Here is a 20,833-nt window from a genome sequence, read left to right as displayed (position 1 = left end):
AGGAGATGCAGTCTCAAAGTATTCGGTGGTTAAGAATACGTTTGTACGCTATTTGTTCCTTCAGGATCCTGAAGCTTATGTGCACCGTTGGTTTGGACTTGGGGTTTCCTAACTCTTCTTCGTGAGTGCTCTGTATCGACGACCTCAGTTTAGGAGCCAGACATTCGATTCCCGTCAACAAAATTTCGTAAGAAACACCCCCGCAGTAAGAAGGCAGTGGGTAGGACTTCAATGAAAGTGGCTGTATAAGCGTGGTCATGTGAGAGCATTCCGAAAAAGAGAGAAGACTCTCCCCACTCTCGACCAAACAAGGACATTTGGGGGCCTATATAGCTCAATCCAACAGTCAATGACTTTATGGACTAGTGATCGCCGCCCATAACTTTCTTCTAGTCTATTCTCCTACATCCATCAATATTGCACAACGAGGTAAACAACACTATAGGCTTAGACTGATATGAGTCATAGTTCTAATATCAACAACTGATAACAGTTAGTCTTCTAACAAAGAATTCACTTCGGGACTTAAAATAAGAATATCATGTAGTCCTGTTTCATCAAGTCACTGACGAAATACGGTCTTCTCATCACCTTGACCAACAATCCTAGTATGTTTCAGATGCGCTTTTCTCTCTCCAAATGTAAAATGTTCCTTTATGACTGGTCTGTTTCAAAGCCTGCATTCAACATGAAGTGATTGAGTGTGTCGATTACTTAACTTATCTTGAAGATTTTATAAATTCTGATGGGCGGTTATGAGATAAAATTTTGGCACGGATTTAGAAAGTCCGATCGGCCTTTTGCCAAATTACGTCACTTGTGGAGTAGGCGAAGTACCTGGGTGTCAACTAAAGGGCGAGTTTACTGCACAGCAGTTCAATCCGTTTTCCACGTTGGAGTAAATGCGGTAAAAACAAAACTTGTGTAATGAGTATTTTTCTTCCGAAGAAGATAAGAGAACAAAGAATAAAACATTAGTTATTTTTCCCATATCGAAAATAACTAGATGTCGGGTGGTTGGAGGTCGTGGACAGGGAATTTTAAAGAAAACCCTAAACCACATTTTTGTGTTTTATGGCACCTCTCATCAAGGTATGTATGTAATCATGAGGGAATCGATGCTCCCTGTGTGATTCAAACCCAGATTGCTTAGTTTTACATAGCAAGATGTCACCATTTAGCTATTAGGGCCTCAACTGATCTATGTGTGTGGCTGAAGCATTTACTAATGATTGGTCATTGAGAAGTGGCCAAACAATGTCATGCTTGTCTAATCCTTAGTGGTGATTGAATTCTACCGATTAGGTTGAAATCTAGCCACTAGTCTAAGTGACGACATAGAGCAAACCATCTTGAGATGTTAGGGGGTTGGCAGTAGCCGACCGAAAAAAACATACCTTATTTGGTAAATCCAGTGGAGAAACATTTTGAAACTCGTCATTTACAACAGTTTTTGGCAATAAAGATGGTAACAATTCTTGCAGATAAATCTGAAAAGATTAATGAAGAGTAAGTAGTATGCAAAATATTCTTATCAGCATAAATAATCATTTTGCTAGTCAAGAATTTATTTGAAAACACCCTTCCTTACACAATAACTGTATACTTCTCTTAAACCATTCATACAGTTGACTGTGAGCTGCACTCTAAATATGAGGAGCTAATAATACTACCCGGTTGGTCAAACCACATTAAACGGAGAAGAGGTGAAACCTGAGACTAAGTGATTGAAAGTTGAACGCCATAAATACTTAGCCACTTCTCCAATCTATGGAATAGTTGTAACTGTAAAAAAAGATCATTCGCCTGCTGATATTCTACTAGTGCAAGCAATCTACTAAACATTTAAAACCAGAAGCTTGTCATCGTCCTACCGGGGTGATTACAGATAATTCCCTATGAAGCACTAATCACATTTCCTGAATTCTTTTCAATAACCAGAAATGCTTTTTCCATATGATAGATTAGTATGAAATGAAGATATTGTTAGGTTACTGATATATTCTAATCGAGAACTTTCAAGAATTATAAAACGGGATTGCGTAATCCCTGATGTGATGGTTTTTGGAAACCAGAACAACATAATATAAATATTTTTACTGAATGATGAACATCCAATTGTAGCTGTGACGTTTTATACAATGCATCAAAAATCATTATATTGTATTAAAACACCAACTTTGGTGGATTGTACATATTTTACAATTACCAACATAGCGACTCCCCCATTGTGTATTATTTGGGTAGTGATGAGAGTGAGTGAGAAAAGAGAGAAGGTGGTCAGTTTATGATATGGTTTCATAGTATGAAAGATGGATGTATAAGACCGGCATCACTCGGTTCATCATGACTCTTCAGTTGAAGTCACAACGATGATCAAACGGAGTGATTCTAGACGTTTTGAAGCGATAACTCAAAACGAAAATTACAACTCGGCAGCCAGATGTACCTGTCTCCAGAATTGTGATGATATATACACAAATTGAGACTCGAATCCAGAAGTCAACTTATCGCTAAATCAAGCTACTATTATTGTCGTGAAGAACCCGACTGAGAATTTCAAAATATTTCTTAGTAGCCCCGAAAATTCAGCCTTTCTCAATATATTTCACGAGTCTATAGACTAAATTAATCTCAAGATTTAGTCTATTTCTCAAGTTCATGTTTGATAACTGTTTATTGTATTTATAAGCCAAATCAATAGTCATGATAATGGATTATGAAGGAAAGTTGTTGAATTGACTTTGTGACAGTTGAGCATTTCCGAATTGGGGCTTGTGCATCGGTCGTAGGTTTCGGTTGCAGACATTTGAGTGATATGGCATGATCTCAGGTCAGGTCCGATTAATTTGCGACGTCCCTCCAAATTCGAAGTTAAGTGTCATTCCAAGATTTTCATTTCTCCATCTCATCTATTCCTTTTGTACTATATTTGTTATGAATCAGCTCCTCATGATTTGTAATGATAAAACACTTAGGATCGTTTAATTAATGTATAAAATGTGCCGATCAACTAATAATATGCAATGATGCAGTGGGACCGATTGTTGGCTGCTCATGAGACTGGATAATTTACATAAGCTCTCAGATGGTTTAACATCGAAGGCAAGATCACTTATCAGAAGAATAAGTCTTCTCTCCTAACGGAATATATATACAAACTATTGGACACAAGAATAAAGATTATCAGAAGTAATTTAACAAGTAAACGTTTTGAGGACATGGCGACCATAATTCATTCACTCTTCAGTGAACTGAATGCCTAAATATTAGGTTTAATTCCTGTCCTTTCATTTCAATATTCGTAGTGTTTGGATTTTCATTGAGATTGATATAATTTCCATCTCTTTGCTCGTCACTTTGTAAACTCCTGTTGATGTCACGATATGCAGTAGGACAACTTGGAATAATATGTATTCTAATTAGGTCTCATGTTGAAGTGAACACTTATGGAATAGGTTCTTCACCAGGATAAGATGATCTCAATTAGTATGCGACATAGTGGATGAGATAGTTTTTTTAAAAAAGTGATTTAATTTTTTGTGGGATTCGGGAAGGCTAATTTTTCCTTGAAGCATTTAATAATAATGTTGCTTTCATAATTGCAAGCGTGAGTCAATTGAAGCTAGACCACCAAGGGAAACCTGGAGGCACTGGACGGTCGTTTCGTCCTATTGTGGGACTCTTCAGCAGTGTGCATCCACGACCTCGCCTCGCGAGATTCGAACCCAGGACCTACCAGTCTCGCGCCAGAGCACTTAGCCGGATCCGACGGTGGTTTATGTTTAACTCCAATAGTCGCTCAACTTCGTGGATTGGTTGGGAGTAGACTAAACACCCATCGGATGCCGGCTCAGTGGGCTATCGGCCATCTCCACAAAATCCCTTCTGATAATAATAATGTTACTACTAAAATTAATCCCAACCTTCTTAAATACCTAATTTTCGTATTAAAATTGTAGCCATTAGACTGTATCTATTACGTTGGCACATTCATATTGACTTTTTACAAGCATTAATTGAAGACAAACTGAGTAACGTACTTATTTTATAAATGAAATTTTAGGAAGTACATGACTATGGTAATAATATTTTCAATTCATTGAAACACTACTTTTGACATCCAACCTATAGTCATTTGACATTAATAAATCTTCATACATTAAATCATGAACTGAAAATAATCAGATCACCAGTGAAATCCAGGAAGCACTGAAAAGCTGTTTCGAACTGATATGAGACTCAACAGCAGCGGGCATCCACGGACACACCAGGAATCGAACGCTTAGCCTTTAGACCACTGAACCAGAATCCAACGGTGTATATGTCTAACCCTAATCGATTCACGATGTTGCGCGACCATCTTCCATCGCCGTCCATAACCGTCTCATATCCAACATGGTTAAGCTCTACTACTCACGCGTTGTATAGGCACTGCAGGTAAGTCCCATAATAGAACAAAACAGCTGTCCAATGGTTCCTGGTTTTCAGTGGTAGTATAACTAAGATCAGTATGTGACGTAGCCTATGAGAATCGAACAATCTCTCGACACGTTTATACTGTAAGTCTCATTGAAATCATGAACCGATCTAAGTTAGACCACCATTGAAAACATGCAAGCACTGAACGCCCAATTTGTCAAAGTATGAGACTCCTCATCAGTGAGCACCCACGATTCCAGATGTGGGAGTCGAACCCAGAATCACCAGTCTCGTGCGTGAACACTCAATCTCTAGATCACTAGAACGAAATCTAAAGGTGTTCATATCTAACTTCCATTGATCAACAATATTACACGATCATACTCCATTGTCTTCGGTGGGTAACTGTTTCACAAGCGACACAGATTAGCTCAACCGGTCATAGCTTCTCACTAGAATCCCTTAAATTTCCTCTCGAAGCTAGTCACTAGTGAGTACATGATAATTTTCAGTCTAATGGTTATAGAGATTGTTAGATCTCATTGAAATTATGAACCGATAAACATGTTTAAAAGGATTCATGTCAGTAACAGTGTAAAAATAAATATATCATATCACCCTTACTCAAAGCTATGAATTACCTTAGTTGATGCTACATGTCTAGGGAATTTAGCCAGCATACCAGGTATACTAGGTTCAGCATTTAAAACAAGCAATAAAACTGTAAGATAAGCTGGATCTTCTTTCACTGGTTCCGGACCACTCAACCATGAATGTGTTCGTAATAAACTGGATAAACAAGTTTCAACAAATATTGGATGATTTCTACCCACAGAAGCAGCGCATCTATAAAAATAAGACAAGTGTTAAGAATCAAGTTAAGTAAAGTAATCTATTGTGTTATTGAGTAAAAATAATAAAGAGAATCATTTACTTCAACTATACATTTGATAAATGCATAGAATACAAGGGAAACATTTCTACAGTTGAAGAAAATATGGAACTCAAAAACAACTGTTTGCAAGTCAACATTAAATTGAGAATCTTCAATGGGAACGTCAAGACATCCCTACTATATGAAGATGAAACTTGAAGAACTACTACAACTATCGTCAAAAAGGTACAAGTATTTATAAACAATTTTCTGTGCAAGATAATCAATGTCCGTCGGTCGGATACCATCATCAACAACATACTGTGGGAGAAAACAAACCAACTTCTAACTGAAGAGGAAATTAGGAAAAGATGTTGAAAGTGGATAGAACATACATTGTGAAAATCATCAAACTGCATCACGAAACAATCCCTGACTTGGAATCCTGAAAGGAAACTGAAAATACAAAGACCAAGAAACACAAGCTGACATGAAAAGGATGAATAGCAACTGGAAAGGATTGATCAAGACAGAGTTGGATAGAGAATGCTAGTGGGGAGCCTGTGCTCCTCCATGAGGGGCAGCAGGCGTAAGCAAGTATAGAAGACTAAGAGGAGAATATATCATAAAATGACCTGAGATTGCAAATATCAAAAGAAGGTTGGGTAATAATCAAGTGGTTAGAGATGAATAGGGGGATGAAAATAATTTACGGGTTGGAAATACAACAGATAATCGTTCACTTGACAGATATGAAGAATAAATGAACAACGTCAAGACTATAATCATCATAATTGAATAGCCATGAGAAATTGTTAAAGGATAACAAAAACTGGTTATGGTTTAAAAGAAGTACAAAGTAATAACAGAAACAAAGAAACAAACACAAAGACCAAAACCTACTGGAAAAGGATATTAAGGTCATGGAAAGATAAGAGGTAGTAAGTATTGTTTTCCACGCACAGTCCAGGCTTGAATTGATGGATTGTCAACACCTCAACAGTGCATAAGTTTTCGATTCAACCTTTTGATTTAATAGATTACTTTTAAAGCATGACTCTTTTGGAGTAATGTGATCAGAATTGATTGGGTGCTACTGTATTGAGCTAGTGATAATTTTGCATTCCCCTTTTAAAAGACACAAAGAGTAAAGTCCTGAGAAGCATTTGAAAAGTGATCACTTTGTGAGGTCAATGTAATCTACCCCACAAGAACAAGTAAATGTACTGGAGCATATCGATGCGGTCCAAAGCGAAATGTTATCTTCAATACATCGGTAAATGGTAGGCCGGCTTGAAAAGACAACCCCCTTTGATATTCGCAATTTCAGATCACTTTATGCTGCAATCTCTTCTACTTTTCTCTAGATTTATATATTTATCAAACAACAATAAATACAAATGTACAGCTTAAGTGAATGGCTAAGTTGATGTCATTTATTGAATACACATTTTATGTAGTTGAAGCTACACTTTAGTTAGGGTTAGTCAGTCTTGAACAAATGTATGTTGGCCTAAATTGTCATGTCACATTACGAAGACGAGATGAAATCAGTAAAACGAGTGGCAAACAAGTCGAAATAGTAGTAGTATCAGTGATAGTGAGAAAGATTAAACATTAGGAAATACCGTCCGAAAAGACAGGAGAGCTTAAGGAACGAAACGTACGAAATAATATTGAAGCTTAAGATTTTAAGAGGAAATAAAAACTGAATACATTAGCATGATTGCATACAATCTGTAGCTATCATTAAAGGTCTATAACCTTCGGTTGCAACAATTGTGTAGACTCCAACCACGTATTGCGGGGTTATCCACATGGCTCAATTTAATAGTTGACTTATAAAGAGATGTCACATCTTACCTTGACTGCTTTTAGCCCTTGTGCAACACATTCCTACCCCATCCAACAATGAGTGTCAGGGCAAGCGGGTGTTAGGCATACAGAATACATTTCCTAACCAAGGAGATAGTGACAAAATACGGCTGTGTAAACTGAGGTACATGGTGTGAGGTACGAACCCACGCACTACAAGTTGGAAGTCAAGTTCATTAATCATCAAGCCACTGCCAAAGTCAACAAATATGAAAGAACTATCGAGCGATAAACCACAGAAAATATGCTAAACAATTAACCTGACAAGTCATCTTATTGTACTGTACGGTACTGTATTAAAACCCATCAATGATAACGCAGAAGTAAGCATTCTGTTATTATACTAGATATGAGAAAGAAATTAACTAATTTTACTAAATACAGAATATTAAAGATTCCCATTGTGAAAATTCGAACAACATACGTAAGCGAACAATTGTTTCCAATTAGATCGGAAAGAGGCGGAAAATTACAAACAAATGCCGGAAGTGAAAATAATGTTAAGTTATATCCGGCCATGGAAGGGATAGGGGGTTACAAATTTCTTCTGTACACATAAATTGGGGTGAAATGTACGAATTCCTATGGCTTCAGCTATATGAAGAAGACGGGAACGAACTCCGTTGGAAAATGATGGAGGTATAGAATAGATCAAATGAAATGATTTCGATTTATCCACATTATGACCACTATCAATTAGATGTGCCAAGATAGAACTACGTTTGTTTTTATCTGGCCCTTCACAAACCATGCTGGTAGATGTTCACTCATTCGTTGGTTAAGTTGCCTGGTAGTACGCCCTATATAGCTATCTCCACAGGAGCAGCTGAACTTGTAAATGCACATAGAGGAGGCAAACTCAGATAACTTTTCCTTCGTTTGAGTAGACATCGCTGGTCGACTCTAGAAAGTCAACGCAAGATTGACTGCGTAGAATGTCTCGCTAATTACTTTCGTTAACCTATCTTTCAGAGTATCGCTAGCCACATCCCCGTTGAATTGTAGTTTCATGTATAAAAGTTTCTATCGAACCGTTGAAATCTCAGACTTCTTTCTTGTATCACACGTGTATTTCCTAATGAACGCACTATGGTAGCCGATCTCGGTCAGTGAGTTATTGATAAATTCCAGCTCCTGACTTAAAGTATCTACTGAACAGATCTTTTTTACTCTACTAGTGAGGCATCTAATCAAATTTCTCTTATATTGGATAGGTGTAAAACTATAGAAGTGAGTATATTGGCAAGTAGAGGGACTTTTTCTAAACACACTTCTACTTAACGAGCCATCACATAGCCTGCTGAGTGTGACGTCAAGCAAATTCAGCTTTTGTCACACTCGCCTTCACCGGTGAAACTAACCGCTGGGTTTACACTGTTGATAAACTTCTAGAACAGCTATCGTAATTTATTATTCTTACTACTATCAGTAGACCTGTCTTCCCACTATCAACTTGCACTTTTACATATTATATGCGGTGACGTAATCTAATTCATTGTAATTATTGACTCAAATTGCCTTGATTGGTTTAACATTTTCGTATAAATATTCATGTATATTAGAGTAGAGCCTGATGACGATCTAATTGAAAACAATTGTTCACTTACATGTGTTGTTCTAAATACAGAATATGCCAAAAAACTTCGCTTACCTCCACAAATTATCTCTATCTTCTGGATATCTTCTTAAATTTTGTAAAAGCCCATCCAGTAAACTAATTAAACAAGGAGCTGAAGCTAAACGACACTGTGATAATAAATGATGCAGTCTTCGTCGAATACGACCAGATCCTTCAGCAAGAGCTGATGTAATAATGGATACTTGTTCACTTTTTACAGGCACCTGTAAAATGCAAATAACATCATTAAAATATCGTGTTGAAATCACGAAGCGATCTAAGTTAGACAACCATAGAAGACCGCGAAGCATTAGACGGTTGTTTCGTCCTAGTATGGGACCTCTCAACAGGGTGCATCCACGACTCTGAAACCGAAGATTGGACTGAGAACCTTCGGTCTCGCGTACGAATACTTAATCTCTAGACAAATGAGCTGGTAACCAGTGGTGCGCAAGTATGGCTTAAATCAATCCAAGATGCTACGTGACCGTCTCACATTATCTTCAGTCAGTATCTTTCTAACATTTGACACGGCTTAGCTTCGCTATTCCAATGAAATTCAACAAAATCACCAAACCCTGACACTTAAAATATCTTACTAAGACAAACTTGTATGAAACATCCATTGGTGTCCGTACTATTTATACCTACCCTAGCCAATATTGTACGCCTAAGTAGGGGGTGGTTGAGCAGACGCACTACATATTCCAACTAACTCAGTCGGTAGAGATCCAGAGCTTCACTAATTAACTCACCATCTCTAATTAGTATTCTGCATTTGACTTCAGCATTTCATACTCTGTGTTTCCATGGTACGCTAGCAATGCCCTGAAAACATGAAGCATGTTCTCTGCTCTCGAAAGCCGTGTTTCACGGTCACAGTCAGTCGGTCAATCAGTCACAGCGTAGAATGTTGCATAATATACTCGTCTTTTGATTGAGAGACATCTTCCTCACCTCACAAATGGTGCAAGCCCCCAAAAGCAAAGCAACAGTTTGTCAGCTATTACGACTGAAACTTTCTAGATAAGAGAAGTGATCAGTGCACTCAACTACGAGTGGTTAAACTTTCCCTATTCTGAGTACAGAATTGCAAAATGTAGCTTCTTTTTTCGAAGTATCCAGAATTCCAAGGTAATCACCAGCCTATTAACATACTCTTTTTCTATATATAAACCAACCTTAAAGGTGGAGTTTTTCTATAAATGCCACCTTTCGATTTTCGTCCGCAGTTCTAAAATGGTAGACTTGCGGTGAATAGGATAACGGTAGGAAACCAGAGACAACAAAATGATTAATGTATGGCCTTAGATTCAAATTCAATGACACTTTTAATGTTGACATGGATTTCTTAAATTTCCAGTTAGAACTAACATATCTGAACGTCTTGAGTAAAATCATGTTGTATAGGATTGCGTTGATGCACTGTACCGCTGAAAAGCTCAGAAAAAGGCAGTGGCCTAGTGCCCCTTGTTTTTTTTCAACGACTTTCTAGTTTTGATGTTATACTTCCAAACTAATGAATTAATCAATTGGTCGTCAGATTCAAATTTATTTAAGAGAAATGATGTTTAGGATAGTATATGACGATAATTCATGTTCATATATAAATCACCACAGACCGTCTAACTACGATTTATGTATAAACTGAGACGACAGAGTAAGGTTGGTCATAACAACAATTTGAAAGTGTTGTATTCTGTAAGTTAGATGGACGGTTAAATCGTACGTTTTTTATTTTCCATTTTCAAAACAACAATACCAAAACATATTTCTTTTTAAAATATGAATCCTTCAAGAGGATGAAATAGTTATCTGAAGACTTCTAATGGCTTTCAACAGTTCAATTAGTCAATCAGTAGCAACGTCAGGGTTATCGGCTTCCCCCACATCTTTATCTCTGTCATAAAAATTAATTAAAAGACAACGCTCACATCTTCACTTGGTGTTGTATACACCCACATCACCTAAATTTTCAGCAGTTAGTCTTCTACCAAAGAATTCACTTCGGGACTTAAATAAGAATATCATGCAGTCCTGTTTCATCAAATCACTGACAAAATACAGTCTTCTCAACACCTTGACCAACAATCCTAGCATGTTTCAAAATGCGTTTCTCTTCATCTAAATTTGAAATGTTGCTTTACAACTGGTTTGGCTGAAAGCCTGGGTTCGTCATAAACAGTGAAGTAGTTGATCACGTCGATTACTTGTTTTGCGAGTCCCATCAGTTCTGATGGGCTGTTATGTGGCGAAATCTCGGCAGGGACGCGGAAAGCCAGGTTGGCTTCTGTCAACCTGCGTCACTTGTAGCGTAGGCGAGATATTTGTCTGTCAAACAGCAGTTCCTTCACTACTACTCGAAAAAATGATGACATTCAACTGTAACCTAATTTTTATACATCTTTGAATCAAACACATTACATTTAGTATTTATTTAACTGATACACTTTATACACATGTAACTTAAATACTAGTAGTGTATTTGAGAGATTTCATGGAGATCGACTTAATTAGTAGGTTGTATTTACCATTACAGATTGATCTCCGTTAGGGTAATACTGAAAACAAAGGAGCATAGGATAGCTGTTCCATCCTAATGCGAGACTCCTCAGAAAGGTCCGGTTACGACCTCACTAGGGAACTGACGCAGGATTTCTGAGCCTCCCAGAGATTACTTAACTATTGAGTTGACGTCCAACAGCTCAAATCAATTTGTGATATGGTATGATGATTATCTATTCCCATTCATGAAGACTGTTTTATTCTGCCACGTCAAAACACCAGCAATCAGGACTTCCCACTAGAGATTTAGGAGTAACTTGAGGTAGGTCACTAGCGAGCTGACTTTCACAATTTAGATGAAAGAATGGCAATCGTTGGGCTACATTGCACACTGAACCATTTAATGCCGACCTAATGGTTCTAGTGGTTAAGTGTTCATCACGATGCATGAAGGTCCAAGGTCCTACCACTGGTTTGGCCATTAGTGGAGACTCCCGAAGAGGTTCTATATAAGTGGTAATAGTAGTAGTTTATGTAGGAAGAAGTAATAAAGAAATTATCTCGTTCAAACTAACCTTGTCACCAACAGCACTTAAGGCTCGAACAGCTGCCAATCGTACATCTTGTATATCATCAGTTAACATATCAACTAAGAGATCTTGACAATTTAATGCGAATCGAGTATTGAGGGATGCAATATGCGTAACTGTAGCCAACGTAGTACATCGTATTTCTGTTTGGCAAAATAAAGAAAATTAAATAGAAACGATAAATATGATTACGCATTACTTTATCTTGCAAAACAATTTTCAGCAGGGATGTAAAACAAGTTTGAAGAACTGAAAGCTATTCGTCCCCCAAATGCTCTGGTACGGCCGAGGGTGGAGAGAGTTAGCTCTTTCTCTCAAAATGCCCTCACATGGCCACGCGTATACAGCCACTCTCAGTGAAGTTCTACTCACTGCGTTCTCGTAGTTTTGGTGTAGTTTACGAAATCGAGAGGATGAGAAGCGAATATCCGACGATTTAACCAGGTTGGTGGATATGGAAGATTCACCTAGGAGAGTTAGAAAACCCTGATTCCAAACTAGTGGTGTACATGGTTTACAGGATCCTGAGGGAACGAATGGTGTATGAACTTATTGTTGGTGACCGGTTACCATGGGACTGAATCTCTTAACGTTGTTCGACAACGTTGTGGATTAGACCTCTAGATGAAAGGCTCGGGGTGTGACCCCCTAGGGAAACTACCTGCTTCGGTGTGGGCGCCCGGGCAGTATCCCAGCCCTCACATAAATTGAATCATTTGTATGGTGCATACATGTTTGGTGCCTCCTTGTACCAATGTTTATGTGTTTAAATAAATAAGAGCACTTATTTAACACTATTAGTATGAGTTCGAAATACCCGATTGTTGATATTCAGGAAAGGATTACAGGTCAAGCACTTTTGGATTTGTATTTCCGGAATACATTGCCTAGATACAGCCATTATGTCACGAGACTTCTAATACAGATGGAGTCTCAATATGGACATCAACATTAAGATGCAGGTATATTCAGCCGGCGAGTACAAAACAGGAAGAACTGTGCGTTCTGGATTCGATTGCTAAACTCAATCTGTCTAAAAGACATCTATTTAACAGTTTAAGTTTTATAAATAATAAAACAGTTCAAATAGGTATTTAACTTTGTTAGCAAGACAGTTATTTGATTAAATCATATTCCAGACAGAAGCACACTGATTGACCTATTTTTGACCAACCAGGGCTAGTAGGCAAGAGAAGACTCTAGAATCTTCCTGTGTAAAAATTATAAATACACCGACATTTTCTTACTGAACGAATTCGGTTTAACTTACTGTTTTGTTTGGAAGTAAAGCCATGATTATTGACATTTTAATGTTTATTTATCTAGTTAAACACATAAACATTTGTACGAAGGGGTCCCAAAATATATGTGCACCACGCAAATTATCATCAAACTTGTATGTGGACTGGGATGCTCCTTGGGTGCCAAAACCGAAACAGGCGATTCCTTCAGGGGGCCACCCCCGAGACCTTCACCTAGAAGTCTAGTCCACAAGGCAGTGAAGCAACGTTAGGAGATGCGGTCTCAGAGTATTCGGTCGTTAAGAAGTTAAGAATACGTTCCTACGCGTATGTCCCCTCAGGATGCTGAAGCCTATATGTGCCATTGGTTCAGACTCGGAGTTTTACAACTCCCCTAAGTGAGCGTTGCGTACCTACCGACCCGGTCTAAGAGCTGGATATTCGCTTTCGTTATCACAATTTCTCAAGGAACACTTTTGTAGCGAGAGGACAATGAATAAGACTTCCCTAGGAGTGGCTATATAGGTGTGGCCATATGAGAGCATTTTGAGGGCCAGAGTACACTCTCCCCAGAGTCGGCCATACCAAGGGATTTGGGGCTAATAGTATAGTTGATCAGATATTTTACGATATCACGCACATATATATGTATATCAAAAACAATTTACCAAAATAATCATCTTCCAATCCGCTAATGATAGCTCCATTACAGCCAGTCGACATTAAATTAATGGAATCTGAAGTAAGATTTTTAGTTTGTGAATGGTTATCCATTGTGGAGCGTAGATTATTGTTGTTACTTTTGTTCTTTTTGTTCTTCGACTTATTGTCACTTTCTATCATAGATCGGCGTACTTGCCGATCGGACATGACTGTTTTCTCCAATGTTTGTAATAAACAATTTTCTGTAACAAACTTTCCAAAAACAAAACGAAGGGTACAAGTAGAATAACATGATAATGTTAGGATAAATGTTAACAATGTCTGGTACAGTGGGTCATATATATATATATATATATATATATATATATATATATATATATATATATATATATCGATTAGGCTCATCCAGCACAGCTTCTCTTAAGTAGCCGGTAGGGCTTGTATATAGGAAGCCTGTGTATCACAGTATTAGAACTAAACACAGAACAACACAAGTGTCCTTCATAAGGTAGCCTCGCTTAGAGTTAGGTAATACGTCCACTTATAAACTTCATTCACCAATTCAAATGTATAGGAGGACGAAAGGATATTGTGAGAACGCAGACGATGGTGTTCATGCGAATTGTTGAGTATAAGTATCAGAACGTTTGTGTTTCAGTGAATTTTATTCAGAGTTACAGTTGACAAATGAGTGTAGCTTGAACTGTACACTCAGAAGGAAATGGTTGTTAGGATTTTACTGTCACAATGAAACGTCACCGCTTTTCACTAATCACAAATTCAGAAGTACAAACTTTCAGCCCCATTTTCGGAATCAAATATGAAATCTCCATGCTTCGTGAAAAAAACCCAACAGTCAACCTATTTCATGGTCAATAGATTTACAACATTCTATCAGGAAAATACAAAATGGTAGGTTGGTTAAGCCAGGAAAACAAACAAGGGAAACGAATGGATAAGTTTAGATGATACTGGAGAATGGTTAAATATAGGATTACAAATTAGATGGAGTTGAGAAAGTGGTGACTTGTTGAATTCCGAACCAATAACTAAACAGTAACACCTGCTACGAGTACTAAGTCTGAGTGTTTAGCTTCTTGAAGTTCATAAAGCTTTCGGTAAAATTTATTTTTCACTTCATCCGGACTGCAGTCAATAGAAGAGTAGGCGGAAATGACGAAAAGGTGACGGCGTGTGTCCTTATCCTTCCGAGTTCTTACAGGACCGTTTGACCAAACAGCACATAGACGGCTGCTAACAGGGATCCATTGTAATAGCTCTTGTTCTGCCCTCATACTTAGTGCTATGCCTACATCCACCAGTCTGCAAGGATTTCCCGTCCCGGTTGCCAGATAAACGGAGGGTGTATGTCATCGGCTCCCCATTTTGGCTAGGTAAGGTCAAATGAATGATCACACTAGGGTCCTGTATGTCTGTTTCGGAGACACAGCATACATCGATGATACGAGATTTTAGGGTCTTAGCCAAGGAGGCCAGCTGGCCGATTTGACATAAGGTACGTACATTGGAGGCTCCAATGTGCAGTTTGGAGCGAGGTTTTGTTAGACCTAGAGCAGTGTTTCGCGCACTGGTGTCGTGGGCTATGGTGATACTTGAGGAGGAAGTCTATAGTTGATATTCGAGGTAGGAGGAATAATAGGAATCGAAGAGGGAAACTGATTATGAATACAGTAGTCTTGAGTGCTGTTAGAGGTATGAAGGCGGTTTTCATTTCCCGGTTGCCCACAACGTGGAAGGGTTCTTCTAAAGGTACCTGAAAAGGAAATTGGGTAAGAGTTGGTTTTATTGACCTGAAAGCGTGACCACAGTGACCAAGGGACAACAGATAAAGGCCGGTCACATACGACCTTTTTGTGTTAGCTCCGTACCTTTTGAGACCTTACCGCCAGAGACGGAAATCCATGGGATTAGGAGAGGTGTGCATTTTTAGGGTCAACTTTTTCTGGCCCCACCCTTTCTTTTTGGGAAGGCAGCATAGTTATCACGCTGGAAAGAAATGCATGAAGGAATAGTGGGATTCAACATTCATAGGACGATAAAGAGTTGACCTGCACCACTGTGAACTATTCTGGGTCCTGTTAGATAATCTCTAACCACCGACTGAGGTTATAGCGCAGACCCTAACCAGTTAGTCTGTACCCACCTACATGCCTCAGATCAACAGTCAATGGCTTCATGGATTGATGCCCCTTAAGGTTTGGTCCTCGTTAGATTTCTTTCAACGTATTTCTCTACCAGTAAACCACTGGTCGAGATAGGCAGTGGTTGTGCATACATAATAAATGTCCTAACCACCTCAGTTGATGAAGATTCACTACTTCATTGACAACCAAACACGTAACTCTCTACATATGACTAACAACTTACTTTAGCCAGGTCAGCCATTATGTGAGCAGCCAACTGTCTAACACTTCGACTAGGATCTTGAAGCCGACAACACACACGAATAAAAGCATCATCAACTAATTGAGTTTCTTCCAAATCAGAGTCCAAACATATTTTTGATGATACTAAAGAATTCAAACTGAAGACAGGAACATCTGTCAAACTATGATGCGGCCAAATAGTACTCAACTTTCCAAGAACATGTAAACTAGTTCGACGGACCTGTAGGATGAAATTATAATAAATTCTCCAGATAAAAATCAAATGATCTTAATCTGAATAAAACTTTCAAGCACTATATATATATATATATATATATATATATATATATATATATATATATTGTATCACTAAAGCATCCATAAACAAATCGATGCTACCATGTGGACTCAGTAGAAAAATTTAGAATTAGGATATAGATCCTCAAAATCATTTGAAAAACAATAATATTAGAACAGTAGAAAAATTTGAACCATAATAAACAACCAGACAAAATACATCCAAGGAAGTACCAATATTTATGAGTTTAAATAAATAAAAAACCATGATTGTTAGTGATCACGAGTTTTATAGGTATATTAAACATTATGAGTTATTCATTTTGTACCAAATAGATTACGATGTACTGTTAGATATGAATCATATTTAATTCGCTAACAGCTTACAAAATCACAAAATAATACCAGGCAGTGAGACCGTTATACTGGTGTTTGTCGTTGAACTTGGTATTACTTAACATCATACCAGTTCGAATAACTAAGTGCATTTTTACAACGCTAACGATCCTGAAGAGACTCCAATAACCCAACACAATAAATTTTAACCCTCTAGAGCCAATACACTCAGTACGGCCCCCAAATGCCCTGGTACGGCAGAGAGTGGGGAGAGTCCGCTCTCCCTCTCCAAATGCCCTCACATGGCCACACGTTTATAGCCACTGCCAGGGAAGTCCTACTCACTGCCTGCTCGCACCACGGGTGTTGTTCACGAAAGTGAGAGGACGAAAAGCAAATGTCCGGCGCTTCAACCGGGTTGGTGGACACGGAGAGTTCATCTAGGGGAGTTGGGAAACCCTGATTCCAAACCAATGGTGCACATGGGATCCAGTATCCTGAGGGAACAAACGGCGTATGAATCAATCATTGGATGGAAATTATATCAATCTCAATGAAAATCCAAGCATTACGAATATTGAAATGAAAGAACAGGAATTAAACCTAATATTTAGGCATTCAGTTCACTGGAGAGTGAATGACTTATGGTCGCCATGTCCTCAAAACGTTTACTTGTTAAATTACTTCTGATAATCTTTATTCTTGTGTCCAATAGTTTGTATATATATTCCGTTAGGAGAGAAGACTTATTCTTCTGATAAGTGATCTTGCCTTCGATGTTAAACCATCTGAGAGCTTATGTAAATTATCCAGTCTCATGAGCAGCCAACAATCGGTCCCACTGCATCATTGCATATTATTAGTTGATCGGTACATTTTATACATTAATTAAACGATCCTAAGTGTTTTATCATTACAAATCATGAGGAGCTGATTCATAACAAATATAGTTCAAAAGGAATAGATGAGATGGAGAAATGAAAATCTTGGAATGACACTTAACTTCGAATTTGGAGGGACGTCGCAAATTAATCGGACCTGACCTGAGATCATGCCATATCACTCAAATGTCTGCAACCGAAACCTACGACCGATGCACAAGCCCCAATTCGGAAATGCTCAACTGTCACAAAGTCAATTCAACAACTTTCCTTCATAATCCATTATCATGACTATTGATTTGGCTTATAAGCACAATGAACATTTATCAGACATGAACTTGAGAAATAGACTAAATCTTGAGATTGACTTAGTCTATAGACTCGTGAAATATATTGAGAAAGGCTGAATTTTCGGGGCTACTAAGAAATATTTTGAAATTCTCAGTCGGGTTCTTCACGAAAATAATAGTAGTTTAGTTTATGATTGCTTAACGAATATAATAAAATAGATAATGTACTACACCATACTAACTACTTCAAAGTATGATTTTAAATTGAGTAGTTAGCAATCAAACGGTAAACACGATCAAGTTTCAGTACATGTATATTTGTCAGGCTGTACCGTTTGGATACCAGTCTGACTTCACTAGAACAATATTATGCTACAATTTAAAAACCAATCAAAGACCTTGCAGCCATCGGCTTGTGACCAAACGCGTCCAAAGTATAATAAAGCTTGAGTAGGAAAGCATAGATAAGTTTATTTCTTAACAAAATGAGTTAGGATACTGTATATTTACTAGAATAATGGAATTATAACCACAAAAGCTTACCAACTCTTCATTATCTAGTAGCCCTTGACAAGCAGCTGAATAAACAGACTCCAGATTCGCTTCAAACCACCCAGTCAACTCCTTTCTTACAGACTCTTTATGGTTGTTGAAATACTTTGCTTTCCCTGGACGACTAAACTCACTAGATTTCAAGACGGCGTTAAGTGAACATAGCCACGTCAGGAGACAATGGAAAGAACGATCACGTACTCTGGGATCACCATCCGCAGTATGCCACAATACAACTTCACCAGCTGAGCCTGCACTAAGACAGATTTGTGGACTGTTCCATCCAGATAGAAGGTCTAGACATGCAGAGCGTACGTGGGCAGATGGACACGCGAATGCCTATTCAAAAGATGACAAAAGGTGTACAGTATATTGTGACGTATATTACAGATACATTTCTACAATGCTACCAATAAGTATAAACAATGTTTGGTTACCTAGGTCCAAGTGTTCAAATAAGTCGATATAGATTCCAAGGGAAACGGACCACTTATAAACATCTCAAACCATATATTTAAAACCGAATGCAGCACGAATATTACCTGAGTAGAAAGCTGTCATAATACTGGGACTTCACTAAATATCCCTTGCATGTTGACGTTGATCAAAAAAGATTTCTATATGGATACTCCTATGACATATCAACTTCTATTGTGTAAGCAGTTGGGATATATTAACCATCTAATTTCTACAAACAAAAAGCAGACTACTTATGTGCATAACGCACCAAAATTATGTTATCACAAGTTACTGATATTCTAAGCAGTGTAAAATTTACAAGACGGGTTCACAAGTTCGGAGTGGAAGACTGTTGTTGTTCCCAATCGACGGTCTGTGTCACCGAAAACTAGAAGTTTGTTGGTGAGATATAAATATCGTGAGTTAAGTCTTAAACAATAAGGACAGTAGGCCGGCTGGCATGTGTTCATTAACACAAGCTACAAGAATTAATACTTGTAGCTTGTTAGATCATGATTGATCAGAAGTGATTTATTTCGTACACTGTTCCTTGAACACCGGATATAATAGCCATGACTTAAAAAGCTAAAATAACTTTTGTGAGACATGATATTTATCCTTTATGATTTATTGTTATGGTAACACCCGTCAAAACTCTGAATTCTCCAGAATTTTTCAGTCATTTTAATACCTCATTTATTACTCCTAACACCGATAGCTCTTGAGTAGCAGTTGGTGGAAGGGCCCGTAACTTCGTTAGGAACTTTTCACACTCTGAGACCAACATTAAATACAACCCGCCTAACACTTGACCTTGGAAAGGTCATATCGTCCAGTAGTTAGTCTTCCTGTCTAAATATCCGTTTAAAATCTTCTTAGAGAGTGTCAGAAAACCTCTTGGTACTTATAATCTTCATCCGAGTGGTGGGAGGGCGTCCTTCATTTCGTAAATATAAGATTCTTGTTATGTTCCGTTTGAGATCGAAGAGCTAACGCGAATAAATCGATAGCATGAAGATTAATCAAGAAGCAGTGTTTCGAGTAATCTTTCTCTTTACTAGTGGAATCTATGTAGGCATTGAACCTTTTTCAAAAAGATTTTGACGTAATGTGCTGTAACTGCTGCTTCTAGCATGGAGTTCTACTGCCTTCTGGACCGAATATCAGAATAGCTCCCACAACATTTTGTGGGAAAGAGGACAGAAAAGACTTAGGTGAGGTCCTTTGAGGTCGACACAGCTCGAGAAGCGCCCTTTATAGACACGTCAGATGTGAAAACCGACTTAGATTTGTAAGGTAACAACAAAAAGACCCGATGCGACAGACCTTGGTGTCGGTTGGCTGCAATACAGAACATAGAGACCGAAAACACTGATGGGACAGGCTACACAGGGGGAACATCTACAGCCGCCAGTTCGTCCGGAACTAGTTGAAAAACCTTAAAAACAGTCTGCTTAAAAACCAGAAGACAGACGCTGGTTCAGTGAAGCACCAGATGATCAGATCAACTATAAAGCGTCTATACGGTGACGCAAGAGGAACAAAGAGTAAACTAAGAGAGACAAGTGTCTTCATTCATGCTTGAAGATTACATTCCTCACCAAAACATGGTATCGCACGATATCACGGGTGAAGGAGTGAAGTTGCAAGACACGACACATTCGGATACCATGGGGTGCACAAAACAGGAGGTGGAGTGATGAAATACATTGACAGTCATCTCAGATCTGTAACACCACTCAGCATTGAACTGACTGAGACGACTAGTGTTACTTCATTTGGAACGGCATGGAGTACTTGATTGCGGTAATATGTCGGATGACTACTAGGAGATGGTGAGATA

At 38.2% G+C, this 20,833-nt stretch overlaps 1 protein-coding gene across 1 annotated transcript in view; it reads right to left on the bottom strand.

Annotated features, from left to right (window-relative positions):
- Smp_123130 (hypothetical protein) overlaps nt 1–19,777 on the bottom strand; it is a gene marked incomplete at its 5' end in the record, with an annotated part of 31,789 nt that extends 12,012 nt beyond the window's left edge. Inside the window, 8 exons of the mRNA XM_018797935.1 lie at nt 1,398–1,490; nt 5,064–5,268; nt 8,823–9,013; nt 11,870–12,027; nt 13,794–14,040; nt 16,177–16,416; nt 18,523–18,870; nt 19,682–19,777. Coding sequence (XP_018652926.1) covers nt 1,398–1,490; nt 5,064–5,268; nt 8,823–9,013; nt 11,870–12,027; nt 13,794–14,040; nt 16,177–16,416; nt 18,523–18,870; nt 19,682–19,777 — 1,578 coding nt within the window. The remainder of the gene's footprint in view (nt 1–1,397; nt 1,491–5,063; nt 5,269–8,822; nt 9,014–11,869; nt 12,028–13,793; nt 14,041–16,176; nt 16,417–18,522; nt 18,871–19,681) is intronic.
- Between the last annotated feature and the right edge of the window lie 1,056 nt (nt 19,778–20,833).

This window comes from Schistosoma mansoni, chromosome 6, assembly GCF_000237925.1.
Source record: "Schistosoma mansoni strain Puerto Rico chromosome 6, complete genome".
NCBI lineage: Eukaryota > Metazoa > Platyhelminthes > Trematoda > Strigeidida > Schistosomatidae > Schistosoma > Schistosoma mansoni.
The sequence above is the reverse complement of the archived record's forward strand: the minus strand, read 5'-3'. Positions and strand labels throughout refer to the sequence as shown.